Source organism: Pogoniulus pusillus, chromosome 40, assembly GCF_015220805.1.
Source record: "Pogoniulus pusillus isolate bPogPus1 chromosome 40, bPogPus1.pri, whole genome shotgun sequence".
Taxonomy (NCBI): Eukaryota; Metazoa; Chordata; class Aves; order Piciformes; family Lybiidae; genus Pogoniulus; species Pogoniulus pusillus.
Genome location: NC_087303.1, coordinates 5,933,711 through 5,952,306, shown reverse-complemented (window position 1 = coordinate 5,952,306; position 18,596 = coordinate 5,933,711). Strand labels below are relative to the sequence as shown.

At 58.3% G+C, this 18,596-nt stretch overlaps 1 protein-coding gene across 5 annotated transcripts; it reads right to left on the bottom strand.

The window, feature by feature from the left end:
* Positions 1–1,346: 1,346 nt before the first annotated feature.
* RDM1 (RAD52 motif containing 1) lies at positions 1,347–17,301 on the bottom strand. Of its 5 annotated transcripts, none has more exons than XM_064174596.1 (7): positions 17,167–17,301; positions 14,628–14,807; positions 13,727–13,849; positions 9,853–10,015; positions 8,478–8,576; positions 6,389–6,477; positions 1,347–1,699 (listed from the first exon to the last, which is right to left on the bottom strand). In XM_064174596.1, exons 1-7 carry the CDS (start codon positions 17,251–17,253, stop codon positions 1,595–1,597), a joined length of 846 nt encoding a protein of 281 aa, XP_064030666.1. In that variant the 5' UTR covers positions 17,254–17,301; the 3' UTR covers positions 1,347–1,594. The 5 variants fall into 5 exon arrangements, with proteins under 5 accessions (XP_064030666.1, XP_064030667.1, XP_064030668.1 ...); XM_064174597.1 differs by lacking the exon at positions 17,167–17,301 and adding an exon at positions 16,282–16,317; XM_064174598.1 differs by lacking the exon at positions 13,727–13,849.
* Positions 17,302–18,596: the final 1,295 nt, after the last annotated feature.

Sequence of the window (18,596 nt, the reverse complement as noted above, 5' to 3'; positions counted from 1 at the left end):
AGAAATGTTTGGCAGTGAGGGTGGGGAGAGCCTGTGCCAGGCTGCCCAGAGAGCTGGGAGCTGCCCATGGCTGGCAGCAGTGCAGGGGAGGCTGTGTGGGGCTGTGAGCATCCTGCCCTGGTTGGGGATGTCCCTGCTGAGTGCAGGGCAGTTGGACTGGATGACCTTTGGGGGTCCCTTCCAAGCCAAATGTGATTCTTAGAGGATTTACCATGGCCCAAAGTCAAAAAGGAAAAGAGTAAATTTAATAACAAACCTGTTGGAAGGGAGAAAGAATCTTTGCTCCACACAGTGCCAGCATGCCAGCTCCACACAGGGTGAGCATCCCAGCCTCACACAGTGCCAGCATGCCAGCTCCACACAGGGTGAGCATCCCAGCCTCACACAGTGCCAGCATGCCAGCTCCACACAGAGTGAGCATCCCAGCCTCACACAGTGCCAGCATGCCAGCTCCACACAGGGTGAACATCCCAGCCTCACAGTGCCAGCATGCCAGCTCCAGAGGGTGAGCATCCCAGCCTCACACAGTGCCAGCATGCCAGGTCCACACAGGTTTAGCATCCCAGCTCCACACAGGGTGAACATCCCAGCCTCACACAGTGCCAGCATGCCAGGTCCACACAGGGTGAGCATCCCAGCCTCACACAGTGCCAGCATGCCAGCTCCACACAGGGTGAGCATCCCAGCCTCACAGTGCCAGCATCCCAGCCTCACACAGTGCCAGCATGCCAGCTCCACACAGGGTGAACATCCCAGCCTCACACAGTGCCAGCATGCCAGCTCCAGAGGGTGAGCATCCCAGCCTCACACAGTGCCAGCATGCCAGCTCCAGAGGGTGAGCATCCCAGCCTCACACAGTGCCAGCATGCCAGCTCCACACAGGGTGAGCATCCCAGCCTCACAGTGCCAGCATCCCAGCCTCACACAGTGCCAGCATGCCAGCTCCAGAGGGTGAGCATCCCAGCCTCACACAGTGCCAGCATGCCAGCTCCACACAGGGTGAGCATCCCAGCCTCACACAGTGCCAGCATCCCAGCCTCACACAGTGCCAGCATGCCAGCTCCACACAGTGCCTAACATCTCAGCTTCCAGCTGTGGCTCTGCACCTAGTTCCAAGTTGCAGCTTCTCTCTTGGGCAGGGATTCCACCGGCAGCAGCACTTCGGCAGAGGTGTGCAAGCACCACAGCTACTCCTGCTGGTGATACAGCTCCTGCTGCCCTCAGCTCTCTCCCGCAGCTCAGAGCAAACCTGAGCCGTGGGCTGCTGTGGGGAGGGCTCTTTCCTTTTGTTCTGCTCTCGGTGCCACGCACATCTGCTCTGCTGTCTCAAAACAAGCAGGCAGAGCTAAGTTGGCTTCCATTTATAGCTGACCTGGATAAGTTGACAGGAAAACATTTCCCCTTCCCAAAACAGCTCACTTCTGGGGGCTTAATTTTAGCAGCACTGGGGTTTACTGCCCCCATCTTTGGCTGTGAGGCATGAGGAGAGAAGGCAAAGGCTGGATGTGACCCAGATGTCGTCTCCCAGCTTAGGCTTTTGCTTCCTCATCAGACACCACACAACTTCTGGAGCTGGTGAGAAGACAGAGCTGTACTAATTAGGTGGCATCTCCCAGCTCAAGAGCTCATCCTCCAAGCTGATGTCAGACAAAACTTCTTCTTCATCGAGGTCAAACTGCTCCAAGGACAATTCGTTGACCTGCAAAGCCAAATCAAGAGTAAATGTCCTTCCCCACAGCATATTTCAGCTTTAGAGAATCAGAGAATGGTTTAGGTTGGAAGGGACCTCAAAGCTCAACCAGTTCCAACCTCCCTGATGTAGGCAGGGACTACCTCCCACTAGAACAGGTCACTCAAGGTCTCATCCAGCCTGGTCCTGAACACATTCAGGGAGGTTGTGGAGCACAGAAGCACCCAATGTGATCTTTGATCACATTGGGTGCTTCTGTGCTCCACAACCTCCCTGGGGAACCTGTGCCAGGGTCTCACCACCCTCAACCTGTGCCAGTGTCTCAGCACCTTCAACCTGTGCCAGGTCTCACCACCCTCACTGTCAAGAACCCTTTCCTAACATCTAGTTTAAATCTCCCCTCTGCCAGTTTAAACCCCTGGGCCTGTCATTACAAGAGCCTCCACACCTGCAAAACAAGAGATGTTAACCACATCCAGTAGAGCTTCCCTGGAATCACAGAAGGGACCTCTGGAGATCATCCAGTCCAAAGCAGGACCACCCAGGGTAGGTCACAAAGGAACACAGTTGTCACCAACTGCCTCTTGTCCTGCCCCTAGGCACCACTGGGAAGAGTCTGGCCCCATCCTCCTGACACCCTCCCTGAGATATTTACAAGCATTGATCAGAGCCTCTCAGCTTCCTCCTCTCCAGACTAACCAGCCCCAGCTCCCTCAGCCTCTCCTCTCCAGGCTAACCAGCCCCAGCTCCCTCAGCTTCCTCCTCTCCAGGCTAACCAGCCCCAGCTCCCTCAGCCTCTCCTCTCCAGGCTAACCAGCCCCAGCTCCCTCAGCCTCCTCCTCTCCAGGCTAACCAGCCCCAGCTCCCTCAGCCTCTCCTCTCCAGGCTAACCAGCCCCAGCTCCCTCAGCCTCCTCTTCTCCAGGCTAACCAGCCCCAGCTCCCTCAGCCTCTCCTCTCCAGGCTAACCAGCCCCAGCTCCCTCAGCCTCTCCTCTCCAGGCTAACCAGCCCCAGCTCCCTCAGCCTCTCCTCTCCAGGCTATCCAGCCCCAGCTCCCTCAGCCTCCTCCTCTCCAGACTAACCAGCCCCAGCTCCCTCAGCCTCTCCTCTCCAGGCTAACCAGCCCCAGCTCCCTCAGCCTCTCCTCAGCTCAGAGCTGTTCCAGTCCCCTCAGCATCTCAGTGGCCCTGTGGTGGACTCTCTCCAGCAGTTGTTTGTCCCTCCTGAGCTGGGCTGCTCTGAACTGGGCACAGTACTCCTGGTGAGGCCTCAGCAGCACAGGAATTTCCCAGCTCAGGAACATTTCAGCTCTGGAGAGCCTGACCCAACATCACAAGGCAATGAACCCAAAGGGCAGCCAGCAGCAATCCTCCCAAGCAAATCCTTCCCAATTCCTGTTTGTTCCTCTTCCCATCAGGCTGGAAGGTGCCTTGCAGAGAGCAAGCACAGAATTGCCTCCCACACTATCACAAGGGATGTGAGGCAGCAGGGGAGGGCAGGGATGTGTCTGCTGCTTTCAGAAGCAGAGGACTTTGTGTCTGACTTCACTGCTCACTTCTCTCATGGTCACTACATGTTAGGTCAGCTCTCTGTGGGGTTGAGAGAGGTCAGATGGAAGAGGTTGTGCAGAGAAAAATGCACAGAATAATCCAGCAGAGATCTGTGAGCAGCAGTGGAGGGAGGGGATTCTGCCCTCTGCTCTGGTGAGACCTCCCTGCAGTGCTGGGGCAGCTCTGGAGTGCTCAGCACAGCACAGGCAGGGAGCTGCTGCAGCAGGGCCAGAGGAGGCCACAGCAGTGCTGGCAGGGCTGGCAGGGCTCTGCTGTGAGGCCAGGCTGGGAGAGTTGGGCTTGGGCAGGCTGCAGGAGAGAAGGCTGCAGGGAGACCTTCTGGTGGCCTTGGAGTGCTGGAAGGGCCCAGCAGAGAGCTGGGGACAGAGCTGTGAGCAGGAGCTGCTGGGCCAGGCCAAGGGGGGATGGTTGGAAGGTGAGAGAGGAGCTTGAGAGTGGAGAGAAGGGAGAAATGTTTGGCAGTGAGGGTGGGGAGAGCCTGTGCCAGGCTGCCCAGAGAGCTGGGAGCTGCCCATGGCTGGCAGCAGTGCAGGGGAGGCTGTTTGTGGCTGTGAGCATCCTGCTCTGGCTGGGGATGTCCCTGCTGGCTGCAGAGGGTTGGCCTGGATGAGCTTTTGGGGCCTCTTCCAACCTAAGGCATTCCATGATTCAATGAAGTTTCATCTTCTCAACTTGCTAACCCCCTCTGATGGCTGCTGGCTACTTCTCACCCCCAGAGTCCTGTTTGCTCTTCAGTAAGAAAGGAAGAATCCTGCCTGAAGGCAGTGGGTGACTCAGGGTCATCAGCTGGAACACTGTGTCACAGGGGACTTGAGACACTTCTTCCACACAGGCTGCTGCTGCATCGTGCTGGTGAACAGCTGAGGGTGATGCTTGTCCTCAAAATACCACAGCTCAGATCTCCCTGCTCAGCAGCAGGGTTCAGACCCAGTGAAGTGGAAATCCTCAGCTCACCAGTGGCTGTGCCAAGGGCTGGCATGCAGAGCTCAGCCCCCCAGCACCGAGATCCAAGTGACACTGGTGCAGCTGGGGGGGTTCTGGTCAGTGCAGGCCAGCAGATCTTGTGTGCCCAGCAGGGCTGCTCTGCCCTGCTGAGACCACACCTGTAAGTAGTGTGTCCAGTTTGGGGCTCCCCAGATCAGGAGATCTGGAGGTGAGGAGGAAGTTGTTGAGCAGGAGAGTGGTGAGAGGCTGGAATGGGTTGCCCAGGGAGGGGGTTGAGGCCCCATGGCTGGAGGTGTTTGAGGCCAGGCTGGCTGAGGCTGTGTGCAGCCTGCTCTAGGGTAGGGTGTCCCTGGGCATGGCAGGGGAGTTGGCACTGCCTGCTCCTTGTGGTCCCTTCCAACCCTGCCTGATTCTGTGACTGATCTGCTGGAGAGTCTACCAGAGGCTATGAGGACACTGAAGGGACTGGAACATCTGTGTGAGTAGGAAGGGCTGAGTCCTGGGGCTGTTGAGTCTGGAGAGGAGAAGGCTGAGAGGGCATCTGAGCAATGCCTGTAAAGACCTGAGGGATGGGGGTCAGGATGAAGGTGCCAGGCTCTGTTTGGTGGTGCCCAATGATAGGACAAGGAACACTGGGTACAAGCTGGAACCCAGAAAGTTCCACCTCAACATGAGGAGAAACTTCTCTGCTGTGAGGCTGCTGGAGGCCTGGAGCAGCCTGCCCAGAGTGATTGTGGAGTCTCCTCCTCTGGAGACTTTCAAACCCACCTGGATGTGCTCCTGTGTGGCCTGCCCTGGGTGACCCTGCTCTGGACAAGGGGGTTGGGCTGGATGATCTCCAGAGGTCCTTTCCAACTCCTACCATTCTATGATCCCACAGGCACCTGCAGGGGTTTCACCAAAGCTTTTCAGAGCCATTCCTCCTGGGAAGGATGAGCTCAGGCAGTGCTGTTCTGGATGGGGAGTTTTGATTTTCTAGAAGAACTCCTTCAAAAGTCATCTCCTGCTGTGGCTTTACCAACATTGTCCCACTCAAGAGCAGCCCTTGGCCACTGTCAGCTGTGAGATGGCTCAAGGTGCACCACCTTAGATGACACTAAGCTGGGGCAGATGTGGCTGGGTTGGAGGGCAGAAGGGCTCTGCAGCAGGACCTTGACTGCCTGCACAGATGGGCAGAGTCCAAGGGGATGGAGTTCAATAGCTCCAAGTGCAGGGTGCTGCACTTTGGCCACAGCAACCCCATGCAGAGATACAGGCTGGGGTCAGAGTGGCTGAGAGCAGCCAGACAGAGAGGGATCTGGGGGTGCTGATTGGTACCCACATGAACATGAGCCAGCAGTGTGCCCAGGTGGCCAAGAGAGCCAGTGGCATCCTGGCCTGCATCAGCAATGGTGTGGCCAGCAGGAGCAGGGAGGTCATTCTGCCCCTGTACTCTGCACTGCTTAGACCACACCTTGAGTGCTGTGTTCAGTTCTGGGCCCCCCAGTTTAGGAGGGACATTGAGATGCTTGAGCGTGTCCAGAGAAGGGCAACGAGGCTGGGGAGAGGCCTTGAGCACAGCCCTAGGAGGAGAGGCTGAGGGAGCTGGGATTGGTTAGCCTGGAGAAGAGGAGGCTCAGGGCAGACCTCATTGCTGTCTGCAACTACCTGAGGGGAGGTTGTGGCCAGGAGGAGGTTGCTCTCTTCTCTCAGGTGGCCAGCACCAGAAGGAGAGGACACAGCCTCAGGCTGTGCCAGGGGAGATTTAGGCTGGAGGTGAGGAGAAAGTTCTTCCCTGAGAGAGTCATTGGCCACTGGAATGGGCTGCCCGGGGAGGTGGTGGAGTCGCCGTCCCTGGAGCTGTTCAAGGCAGGACTGGACGTGGCACTTGGTGCCATGGTCTGGCCTTGAGCTCTGTGCTAAAGGGTTGGACTTGATGAGCTGTGAGGTCTCTTCCAGCCCTGATGATACTGTGATACTGTGTGATACTGTGATACCTCTGTCCTGCTTGCTGCCCCAAAGCCACATTTCTGCAGAAAGCTACTCCAAAAGCAGGAGTTTTCAGACCTCAGCCTGCTGAACCATTCCCAGATGTTAATTACTTCTGGGATCTCAGCAGTGCTGTGGAAAAAGAAGGTGCCAGAAAGTGGCAGAGCTGACAGCTGTGGCCCAGGGTCTGTGCTAAAGCTAAATTGCTTTTACCTCGATGAGTCCTTTCAGTTCCTCTTCAGTTAAGAGGTCTGTGGGCTCCTCCTGCCAGGAATTGTACTCCACAGCCACCTTCCCACTCTCTGAAAGAGAAAAGTCAGAGGCATGGTTAGGATCTGCTGTGTGGTGAGAGACTGGCACAGGTTGAGGGTGGTGAGACACTGGCACAGGATGAGGGTGGTGAGACACTGGCAGAGGTTGAGGGTGGTGAGACACTGGCACAGGTTGCCCAGGGAGGTTGTGGAGCACAGAAGCACCCAATGTGATCAAAGATCACATTGGGTGCTTCTGTGCTCCACAACCTCCCTGGAGGTGTTCAGGACCAGGCTGGATGAGGCTTTGAGTGACCTGTTCTAGCAGGAGGTGTCCTCTGCCTATGGCAGGAGGGTTGGAACTGGCTGAGCTTTGAGCTCCCTTCCAACCCAACCCATTCTGTGATGCTGTGCTGGTAGTGGCTGCTTGGTCTGAGTCAGGCTGCTGCTGTCCCTGGCTCATCCACCCATCTGCTCTGCAGGAAAGCAAACTGAATGCAGTGGAAACATCAATTGAGGAGGCAGAAATCTCTGGAGAGGATGGAATAGATTGGTGCTCTCTGTGAGATGGGAAGTGGGAAGCCCTGGGAAACATCTGAACCATAGAATCATAGAATCAGGCAGGTTGGAAGAGAGCTCCAAGCTCCTGCAGCCCAACCTAGCACCCAGCCCTGCCCAACCAACCAGACCATGGCACTAAGTGCCCCAGCCAGGCTTGGCTGCAACACCTCCAGCCACAGCCACTCCACCACCTCCCTGGGCAGCCCATTCCAATGCCAATCACTCTCTCTGACAACTTCCTAACAACATCCAGCCTCAACCTGCCCTGGCACAGCTTCAGGCTGTGTCCTCTTGCTCTGTCCCTGGCTGCCTGGCAGCAGAGCCCAACCCCACCTGGCTACAGCCTCCCTGCAGGCAGCTGCAGGCAGCAATCAGCTCTGCCCTGAGCCTCCTCTGCTGCAGGCTGCACCCCCCCAGCTCCCTCAGCCTCTCCTCACAGGGCTCTGCTCCAGGCCCCTCCCCAGCCTTGCTGCCCTTCTCTCAACACCTTCCAGCACCTCAACATCTCTCTGCAATGGAGGAGCCCAGAACTGGACACAGCACTCCAGGGGTGGCCTGAGCAGTGCTGAGCACAGGGGCACAAGAACCTCCCTTGTCCTGCTGCCCACACTGCTCCTGAGCCAGCCCAGGATGCCATTGGCTCTGCTGCCCACCTGGGCACTGCTGCCTCCTTTTCAGCCTACTATCTACCAGTACCCCCAGGTCCCTTTCCTCCTGCCTGCTCTCAGCCACTCTGGCCCCAGCCTGCAGTGCTGCTTGGGCTTGTTGTGGCCAAAGTGCAGAACCCTGCACTTGGCCTTGTTCAATCTCATCCCCATGGCCTCTGCCCACCCATGCAGCCTGGCCAGGTCCCTCTGCAGGGCTCTGCTCCCCTCCAACAGCTCCACAGCTGCTCCTAGCTTGGTGCCATCTGCAAACTCACTGCTGCTGGACTCAATCCCCTGCTCCAGATCATCAATAAAGACACTGAGCAGGACTGTGCCCAGCACTGACCCCTGGGGCACACCACCAGTGCCAGCTGCCAGCTGGCTGTGGCACCATTCACTACCACTCTCTGGGCTCTGCCATCCAAACAGTTCTTGATCCAGCACAGAATGAACCTGTCCAAACCATGAGCTGCCAGCTTGGCCAGGAGCTTCTTGTGGCAGACAGTGGCAAAGGCTTTGCTGCAGTCCAGGTAGACTCCATCCACAGCCTGCCCCACACTCACCAGGCAGGTAGCCTGATCAGCTCCTCCTGCCAGCAGTTCCACCCCTGGGGTTTGGAGTTTCAGTGGCTCATTTCTCAGGGGCAGCCATCAGCAGGTCAGATCTTTTCTTTCCTGCTCACAGCTCCCAGGGTGGAACCACTCTGTGAAACCATCCCTGAGCACAACACAAGGTTAGTTATGTCCAAAGCCATAATGAAGGCTAAGAAAGGTTCAGGAGTAAAAGAATTCCTGAAGATCTGATGCCATTAGCCCAGAGTTCAGAGCCCAAACCAGGCCTTACCCAGGACCACCAGCAGAATCTTCTGAAAGGAGCTGGACAAAGCTTTCCCAACTGCCAGCTTCTGAGCTCTTCTTGTGGCTGTGAGGAACTCAAGAGGACCTGGACACAAGCAGCAGAGTGTTACTACCATCAGTCACCAAGGGCTGGGCCCTGCCCTTGGGTCACAACCACCCCACGATTGCTCCAGGCTGGGGACAGGGTGGCTGAAAACTGCCTGGTGGAAAAGGCCCTGGGGGGGTTAGATGACAGCAAGTGAAGATGAGCCAGGGTGTGCCCAAGAGGGCAAGGAGGGCACCAGCAGCCTGGCCTGGATCTGCAACAGTGTGGCCAGCAGGAGAGGGGCAGGGTTCATCCCTCTGTATTGGGCAATGGCCAGGCCACATCTCATGTACTGGGATCAGTTCTGGGCCCCTCACTCCCAGAGGGACATTGAGAGGCTGGAACAGGTCCACAGAAGGGCAAGAAAGGTGGGGAAGGGTCTGGAGAAGAGGGCTGGGGAGGAGCAGCTGAGGGAGCTGGGGGGGTGCAGCGTGGAGGAGAGGAGGCTGAGGGAGACCTCATTGCTCTCTATAGCTCCCAAAGAGGAGGCTGCAGTGAGGGGGGGGGTTGGACTCTGCTCCAAAGGAACAAGTGGTAGGACAAAAAGGAAATGTCATCAAGTTGCCCCAGGGCAGGATTAAGTTGGCTAAGAGGAACAATTTCTTCCCCCAAAGGGTTGTGAAGGCTTGGCCCAGGCTACCCAGGGCAGTGGGGGAGTCCCCATGCCTGGAGGGGTCTGAAAGCTGTGGAGATGTGGTGCTGAGGGCCATGGTTTGGTGCTGCCCTGGCAGTGCTGGGGTAAGGGCTGGAGTGGGTGATCTGGAAGGCCTTGTCTGGCTCTGTGAGAAGCCACTCTGCAGGTGAAGCTCACAGCAGCACTGCACAGGGAACGCAGCCAAGCACAGCTTCACAGATCTGCTGCAGGCTGCTTCTGTTTCAGGAGGTGGCAGCAGCATGGCAGTGCCCAGAGGGGCTCCCTGTGCCAACCCACAGCAGCAGAGGATCCCTGGCCCTGTGGCAGGCCCTCCCGGGGCAGCAGGCAGTGAGGAGCCCTGCTGGCACCCGAGCTATGCCATGGCCATGCTCACACTGCCTGCTCACACCAGGAGCGGCCCTGCTGGGCAATGCAGAACGCTGCAGGCGAGAAGGAGAGGGCAGAGGGTCAGAAAGTGCCACTGGTGTGAAGCTGGGAGGCAGAGGCAGGCTCAGGGGCTCACTGCACAGCTCACAGGGCCCTCAGGATACACTCAGATCCTCTCCCAGCCCCACACACTGTGCAGAGGGAAGCTCAGGGCTTGGCTGCTATGAGAGGCTGCCAGCTGCACCCAGCACCTACCTTCACTGCCCTCCACCTCTGCCTCCCCGAGGGCAACTCCCCTGGAGCACACCCCATGGCTGGGCACTGTCACCTCCATGGCACACAGGAATTTGACTGATGGCCTCTCAGATGTCTTCCCCAGCTCCTTGTTCTCCCCATCCAAGCCAGATACATTCTGCAGCTGTTGGGAAGATCAGAAATCCTTAACTTTGATGAGTTTGGTTAGATCTGAGCCCTGATCAGGAGGAGCTGCAGAGAGCAATGAGGTCTCCCTCAGCCTCCTCTCCTCCACACTGCACCCCCCCAGCTCCCTCAGCTGCTCCTCCCCAGCCCTCTTCTCCAGACCCTTCCCCAACTTTGTTGCCCTTCTGTGGACCTGTTCCAGCCTCTCAATGTCCTTCTGGGAGTGAGTGGCACAGCAACAGCACAAGAGGTGATGGGCACAGACTCCACTGTAGGAGCAACTTCACAGTATCACAGTCTCACAGTATCATCAGGGTTGGAAGAGACCTCACAGATCATCAGGTCCAACCCTTTAGCACAGAGCTCAAGGCCAGACCATGGCACCAAGTGCCACGTCCAGTCCTGCCTTGAACAGCTCCAGGGACGGCGACTCCACCACCTCCCCGGGCAGCCCATTCCAGTGGCCAATGACTCTCTCAGGGAAGAACTTTCTCCTCACCTCCAGCCTAAATCTCCCCTGGCACAGCCTGAGGCTGTGTCCTCTCCTTCTGGTGCTGGCCACCTGAGAGAAGAGAGCAACCTCCTCCTGGCCACAACCTCCCCTCAGGTAGTTGTAGACAGCAATAAGGTCTGCCCTGAGCCTCCTCTTCTCCAGGCTAACCAATCCCAGCTCCCTCAGCCTCTCCTTGTAGGGCTGTGCTCAAGGCCTCTCCCCAGCCTCGTTGCCCTTCTCTGGACACGCTCAAGCATCTCAATGTCCCTCCTAAACTGGGGGGCCCAGAACTGAACACAGCACTCAAGGTGTGGTCTAAGCAGTGCAGAGTACAGGGGCAGAATGACCTCCCTGCTCCTGCTGGCCACACCATTGCTGATGCAGGCCAGGATGCCACTGGCTGTCTTGGCCACCTGGGCACACTGCTGGCTCAACTTCTGTACTTTGAGGGTGGCAGAGCCCTGGAGCAGGCTGCCCAGAGAGGTGGTGGAGGCTGAGCCTCTGGAGACATTCAAGACCTGCCTGGATGTGTTTTGGTTCTAGATGCAAAATGCATCAAAGTGACTGCAGATGCAGCAAGGGATAGGACAAGAGGAAAAGGCCTCATGCCTCGAGTTATAGCAGGGCAGGTTCAGGTTGGATAGGAGGAAAAATGACTTCCCAGCAGGGGTTCTCAGGCACTGGCTCAGGCTGTCCAGGGAGGTGGTGGAGTCCCCATCCCTGCAGGTGTTTCAAAGCCCCCTGGATGTGGTGCTGAGGGAGGTGGTTCAGTGGCAGTGGCTTGCAGTGGTGGGACTGTGAGCTATGGGTCAGCAGTTGGACTTGATCTCAGAAGTCTCTTCCAACATCAACAGTTCTGTGGTTCTGTGTTCCTGTGTGACCTGCTTTAGGTGACCCTGCTCTGGCAGGGGGGTTGCACTTGATAACCTTGAGGGTCCAGAGGAGGCCACAAAGATGCTCATAGGGATGCAGAATCTCCCCTGTGGAGAACAGGCTGGGACAGTTGGGGCTGTTGAGCCTGAAGAAGAGCTCTGGGGGGAGACCTTAGAGCAACCTTCCAGTGCCTGAAGGGGCTCCAGGAGAGCTGGGGAGGGACTTGTGACAAGGGCTGGGAGTGCCAGGAGGAGGGAAGTAGCTTTGAGGTGGGAGAGGGGAAGCTGAGAGTAGAGATGAGGAAGAAATTAAGAGGGTGGTGAGAGACTGGCACAGGTTGAGAGTGGTGAGAGCCTGGCACATGTTGAGGGTGGTGAGACACTGGGACAGGTTTCCCAGGGAGGTTGTGGAGCACAGAAGCACCCAATGTGATCAAAGATCACATTGGGTGCTTCTGTGCTCCACAACCTCCCTGAAGGTGTTCAGGACCAGGCTGGATGAGGCCTTGAGCACCCTGTGCTGATGGGAGGTGTCTCTGCCTATGGCAGAGGGATTGGAACTGGCTGAGCTTTGAGGTCCCTTCCAACCCAACCCATTCTGTGCATCTATGAATCTTCAGAGGTCCCTTCCAACCTGTCCCACTCTGTGTTTCCTGTGGACACAGACCTCTGCACAGCAGGTAGCACATGGTGGAGACAGGGCAGGGATCTTTATTGTCCTGACCCTAGCTTAGAAATACTTCCCAGTCCACATCCTCCACATCTGTCACCTCAGCCCCTTTCAGCCCACAAAGACACCTGTCAAGTCCTGGCACTGTTAGTTACAGCTGCTCTCAGTTGTAGAAGCAGAAGCCCAACCCACAGTGATCTTCTCCCTCTAAGCTTTCAAAATACCTCATGTGTGGCCCAAAATTGCAGTGTGGTGAGGGCTGGGAGGGACCTCTGGAGATCATCCAGTCCAACCCCTGCTGTGTGCTAGTTTAAAGCTAGCCAGAACGTTTTGGTGAGAAGAATTAGATGCTAGGCTGTGAAAAGGAACCAGTGGTGATGCCTGCTGCACTCAGAGGCTTGCTGAGATGGCTAAGAACAGCAACATAGATAACAGAGTTGCTCTCTGGCTCTCTCTGGGCCTTGGGCTGAACCTCTCTAACCTAACCTGTGGTCTGTGTGACTAATCCATCTGCTTCTTAACCCCCCTGGCTGACCCTCCAAACTACCTTGAATATAAGGCAAGAGCTGGGGTAAGGTGGAGGGGTGGGAGGAAGGTGGAAGGGTGGTTGAGAGCCTCTCCTGGGGACTCAGGTTGTGTTTCTGTGTTACTTTTTAGCTTGTCTGTTTCTGTGTGTGTTGTAAATCTCTGCTCCTGCCTTGTGCTGAGCTGTAGATACAAAGCTTCATTCAGTTTCCAGAGCCACTGAGTCTAGTCTGGGTGATTCTCCAAAGTGTGTGTGTGGGGGTGGGGAACACCCAAACCACCACAGCCTGCTGAAGCAGGGCACCCAAGAGCACAATGGCCAGGGAGGGTTGGAATCTCTGCAGAGAATGAGACTCCAGAACCATTCTGGGCAACCTGCTCCAGGGCTGTGGCACCAGTGTGCCCAGGTGGCCAAGAGAGCCAGTGGCATCCTGGCCTGCATCAGCAATGGTGTGGCCAGCAGGAGCAGGGAGGTCATTCTGCCCCTGTACTCTGCACTGCTTAGACCTCACCTTGAGTGCTGTGTTCAGTTCTGGGCCCCCCAGTTTAGGAGGGACATTGAGATGCTTGAGCGTGTCCAGAGAAGGGCAACGAGGCTGGGGAGAGGCCTTGAGCACAGCCCTACGAGGAGAGGCTGAGGGAGCTGGGATTGGTTATCCTGGAGAAGAGGAGGCTCAGGGCAGACCTCATTGCTGTCTACAACTACCTGAGGGGAGGTTGTGGCCAGGAGGAGGTTGCTCTCTTCTCTCAGGTGGCCAGCACCAGAAGGAGAGGACACAGCCTCAGGCTGTGCCAGGGGAGATTTAGGCTGGAGGTGAGGAGAAAGTTCTTCCCTGAGAGAGTCATTGGCCACTGGAATGGGCTGCCCGGGGAGGTGGTGGAGTCGCCGTCCCTGGAGCTGTTCAAGGCAGGACTGGACGTGGCACTTGGTGCCATGGTCTGGCCTTGAGCTCTGTGCTAAAGGGTTGGACTTGGTGATCTGTGAGGTCTCTTCCAACCCTGATGATACTGTGATACCAAAAAGCATCTCCTTTACCTCTCTTATTTGCTGATTTGAGCACAATCCTCATTTTACCAACAGGTCTAATGGAGAAGATGGGGTGGGGAGAGGCTGAATGGAAGGATGGAGGAATCTGGAGTGCCCCCTACCGTGATGATGCGACTGGACCAGCCGTTGAATCCCAGGTAGTGGTTGGCCAGCTCCTGACACTTGGTGCTGCTGAGAGCCTGCACTTGCTGCTCAAACCCTTGCTGCTTGGTGCAGACACAGACCTGGCCAGGAGAGAAGAGCTCTGCTTAGCCAAGCTTTGTTTGCAAGGTTCCCACTGCAGGTGCAGCACTCATGGCTCTGGGAGAGTCACTTCCAGCTGCTGAATCACGGAAACATAGAATCATAGAATCAAGCAGGTTGGAAGAGACCTCCAAGATCCTCCAGTCCAACCTAGCACCCAGCCCTAGCCAGTCAACCAGACCATGGCACTAAGTGCCCCAGCCAGGCTTTTCTTGAAGACCTCCAGCCACAGTCACTCCACCACCTCCCTGGGCAGCCCATTCCAGTGCCAATCACTCTCTCTGACAACAACTTCCTCCTCACATCCACCCTAGACCTACCCTAGCACAACTTGAGACTGTGTCCCCTTGTTCTATTGCTGGCTGCCTGGCAGAAGAGGCCAACCCCCACCTAGCTACAATGTCCCTTCAGGTAGTTGTAGACAGTAATAAGATCACCTCTGAGCCTCCTCTTCTCCAGGCTAAACAACCTTGACAGGAGGTGAGGAGAAAGTTCTTCCCTGAGGGAGTCATTGGCCACTGGAATGGGCTGCCCGGGGAGGTGGTGGAGTCGCCGTCCCTGGAGCTGTTCAAGGCAGGACTGGACGTGGCACTTGGTGCCATGGTCTGGCCTTGAGCTCTGTGCTAAAGGGTTGGACTTGATGGTCTGTGAGGTCTCTTCCAACCTTGGTGATACTGTGATGCTGTGATGCTGTGACACTGTGAGAACCTCCCTAGGGAATAATCCCATGTGGTTGCCCACTGGGGCTGCCATGCTCACCTTCATGGGGGACTTCTGGAACAGCCTTTGCCCATTGCAGGCACGCTGGGCTCTGCTGGCATCCCCAGCTGAGTAAAACTTGACCACAGCATAAAAGCCAGGCCCTGCCACGGCGGCGTTCTGGTGTGCCCGCAGTGAGTAGAGCAGCCCAAAGGAGGAAAACACTGAGAAGAGGGAATGCTGCAGGGAAAAAACAAGAGGGAAAACACAGTCACAGAACTAACCAGGTTGGAAAAGTCCTTTGAGGTCATTGAGAGCAACCTATCACCCAACACGTTCCAACCAACTAAACTCCTGGCACTAAGTGTCTCATGCAGCCTCCTGGGATGGAGACTCCACCACCTCCCTGGGCAGCACATCCCAATGCCAATCTCTTTAGCTGTGGAGAACTTCCTAACATCCAGCCTGGACCTGCCCTGGCAGAGCTTGAGGCTGTGTCCTCTTCTTCTGTCCCTGGGTGCCTGGCAGCAGAGCCCAACCTCGGCTGGCTACAGCCTCCCTTCAGGTAGTTGCAGACAGCAATGAGCTCTGTCCTGAGCCTGCTCTTCAGGTAGTTATGAGGTGGTCCTCTGGATTCAGATGTTTCCCAGGGCTTCCCACTTGCCATCTCACAGAGAGCACCAATCTATTCCATCCTCTCCAGAGATTTCTGCCTCCTCAATTGAAGTTTCCACTGCATTCAGTTTGCTTTCCTGCAGAGCAGATGGGTGGATGAGCCAGGGACAGCAGCAGCCTGACTCAGACCAAGCAGCCATTACCAGCACAGCATCACAGAATGGGTTGGGTTGGAAGGGAGCTCAAAGCTCAGCCAGTTCCAACCCTCCTGCCATAGGCAGAGGACACCTCCTGCTAGAACAGGTCACTCAAAGCCTCATCCAGCCTGGTCCTGAACATCTCCAGGGAGGTTGTGGAGCACAGAAGCACCCAATGTGATCTTTGATCACCATCACCATCATCATCACCACTATCATCATCACCATCACCTTCTTTACCATCATCACCATCACCTACACCATCAACATCATCACCGCCATTACCTTCACCATCATCACCACCATTACTTTCTCCATCATCACCACCATCACCTTCACCATCAGCATCATCACTATCAAAGTCATCATCATCATCACCACCACTATCATCACCATCACCTTCATCAACACCATCATCCTCATTGCCACCATCATCTTCATGATCAGCACCATCACCTTCACCACCACTATCACCATCACCACCATCATCTTCACCTTCACCACTACCATCATCATCACCACTATCATCACCAACTTCACCATCACCATCATTATCACCATCACCTTCATCCTCCTCCTCATCACCATCATCACCACCTGGGAGTAGAAGCTGAGCTGGGGCATGAAAGATGCTTGCCATGGGAACTCCAACTTCCCATGGGAATGGCTTCACTGTCACACTGCTCCCAGCCCTTCCCACTCACATCCTGTTGGTCCCAGCTCTCAGGATGCTCAAGGTCTCATCCAGCCTGGTCCTGAACACATCCAGGGAGGTTGGGGAGCACAGAAGCACCCAATGTGATCTTTGATCTTTGATCACATTGGGTGCTTCTGTGCTCCCCAACCTCCCTGGGCAACCTGTGCCAGGCTCTCACCACCCTCAACCTGTGCCAGTGTCTCACCACACAGCAGATCCTGACCATGCTTGGTCCTCAACACCTCTAGGGAGGTTGTGGAGCACAGAAGCATCCAATGTGAAATAATATTAAGCCAAAAGAAAACTAAAAGAGGGATTCAGAAGAATATTATTAGCACACAGAGGAAGCCTTGAGCACAGCTAGTGGGAACTGGGAGCTTAGCTCCAGGGATGGTGGTGGGATCCCAGCCCTTGATATTCAACCCTTTCAAGGCATCACTTCTTGGACCTAGGGGTGGGGAGGTCCTGGGACCCATTTGTGTCTGAAGGGGACAGCTCCTGGGGGGGTCCCTGAGGATCCTCAGGCCTGAGAGGGTCCTGGAAGCTGCTCCTTTGGTCCTAGTGGGTCCCTGTTCCTGCTCCCCATTCCCAGAGGGATTCAGGGTTCCACTGCTCAGCCCTGCGGTGGAGTCCAGGTCCCTGCTCCTCAGTGGCGGAGAGGCAGCTCCAGCCCCGGGGGCATCTTGGGTCCCACTTCCCAGCTCCTGAGGATCCTTTGGGCCGGGGGTGAGTGTCCCAGTTCCCGGTGCTCAGTGTCTGCGTGGGAAACCTCAGGCTCTGCTACCCAGCTCCTGGGGGTGCCAGGCCCCAGCCCTCAGCCTTGAGGGGGTGTAGCATGGGGGTCCCGGGTCCCGTTGCTCCGTGCCGGGAGGCTCCCGGGTCCCATTCCTTAGTGCCGGGAGGCTCCCGGGTCCCGCTCCTTATTGTTAGGAGGCTCCCGGGTCCCGCTCCTTAGTGCCGGGAGGCTCCCGGGTCCCGCTGCTCAGTGCCGGGAGGCTCCCGGGTCCCGCTGCTCAGTGCCGGGAGGCTCCCGGGTCCCGCTCCTCTGGCCTTGAGTAGCTCTGGTGCTCGATCCGAGGCTTCTCCTCACCTCTAGGCTCGGGTCCGGCTCCAGCCCCCAAACCAGCAGCGTCCGGGCGCTACCGGTGGGCACCCGGAACTCCACCAGCTCCGCCATGCCCGGCCAAGGCCAGCTTCCCGCCTCCGCCCTGCCCCTCCGCCCGCCTTAGCCAGGCCCTGCCTCCGCCCGGCCCCGCTCCTCGCCTCCGCCCGGCCCCTCCGCCCGGCCCCTCCGCCCGGCCCCTCCGCCCGGCCCCTCCGCCCGGCCCCTCCGCCCGGCCCCTCCGCCCGGCCCCTCCGCCCGGCCCCTCCGCCCGGCCCCTCCGCCCGGCCCCGCTCCTCGCCTCCGCCCGGCCCCACCGCCCGCCTTAACCGGGCCCCGCCCCCGCCCGGCCCCGCCTTAGCCAGGCCCCGCCTTAGCCAGGCCCCGCCCCGCTTCCCGCCTCAACCCGGCCCCGCTTCCCGCCTCCGCCCGGTCCCGTCCTAACCCGGCCCCGCTCCCCGCCTCCGCCCGGTCCCGTCCTAACCCGGCCCCGCTCCCCGCCTCCGCCCGGTCCCGTCCTAACCCGGCCCCGCTCCCCGCCTCCGCCCGGTCCCGTCCTAACCCGGCCCCGCTCCCCGCCTCCGCCCGGTCCCGTCCTAACCCGGCCCCGCTCCCCGCCTCCGCCCGGTCCCGTCCTAACCCGGCCCCGCTCCCCGCCTCCGCCCGGTCCCGTCTCAACCCGGCCCCGCTCCCCGCCTCCGCCCGGTCCCGTCCTAACCCAGCCCCGCTCCCCGCCTCCGCCCGGTCCCGTCCTAACCCAGCCCCGCTTCCCGCCTCCGCCCGGTCCCGTCCTAACCCAGCCCCGCTTCCCGCCTCCGCCCGGTCCCGTCCTAACCCAGCCCCGCTTCCCGCCTCCGCCCGGTCCCGTCCTAACCCAGCCCCGCTTCCCGCCTCCGCCCGGTCCCGTCCTAACCCGGCCCCGCTCCCCGCCTCCGCCCGGTCCCGTCCTAACCCAGCCCCGCTTCCCGCCTCCGCCCGGTCCCGTCCTAACCCAGCCCCGCTTCCCGCCTCCGCCCGGTCCCGTCCTAACCCAGCCCCGCTTCCCATCTCCGCCCGGTCCCGTCTCAACCCAGCCCCGCTTCCCGCCTCCGCCCGGTCCCGTCTCAACCCAGCCCCGCTTCCCGCCTCCGCCCGGTCCCGTCTCAACCCAGCCCCGCTTCTCGCCTCCGCCCGGTCCCGTCTCAACCCAGCCCCGCTTCCCATCTCCGCCCGGTCCCGTCTCAACCCAGCCCCGCTTCCCGCCTCGGCCCGGTCCCGTCCTAACCCAGCCCCGCTTCCCGCCTCCGCCCGGTCCCGTCTCAACCCAGCCCCGCTTACCGCCTCCGCCCGGTCCCGTCTCAACCCAGCCCCGCTTCCCGCCTCCGCCCGGTCCCGTCTCATCCCAGCCCCGCTTCCCATCTCTGCCCGGTCCCGTCTCA

What these genes read in the sequence shown, in the direction of transcription:
- RDM1 (XM_064174596.1), bottom strand. Translation starts at nt 17,253, where the DNA reads ATGGCGGAGCTGGTGGAGTTCCGGGTGCCCACCGGTAGCGCCCGGACG. An exon ending in AGCCGGACCCGAGCCTAGAG is followed by an intron (nt 14,808 to 17,166) that starts GTGAGGAGAAGC and finishes TTTTCCCTGCAG; the next exon opens with CATTCCCTCTTCTCAGTGTT. An exon ending in AGAGGTGGAGGGCAGTGAAG is followed by an intron (nt 8,577 to 9,852) that starts GTAGGTGCTGGG and finishes GCTTGTGTCCAG; the next exon opens with GTCCTCTTGAGTTCCTCACA.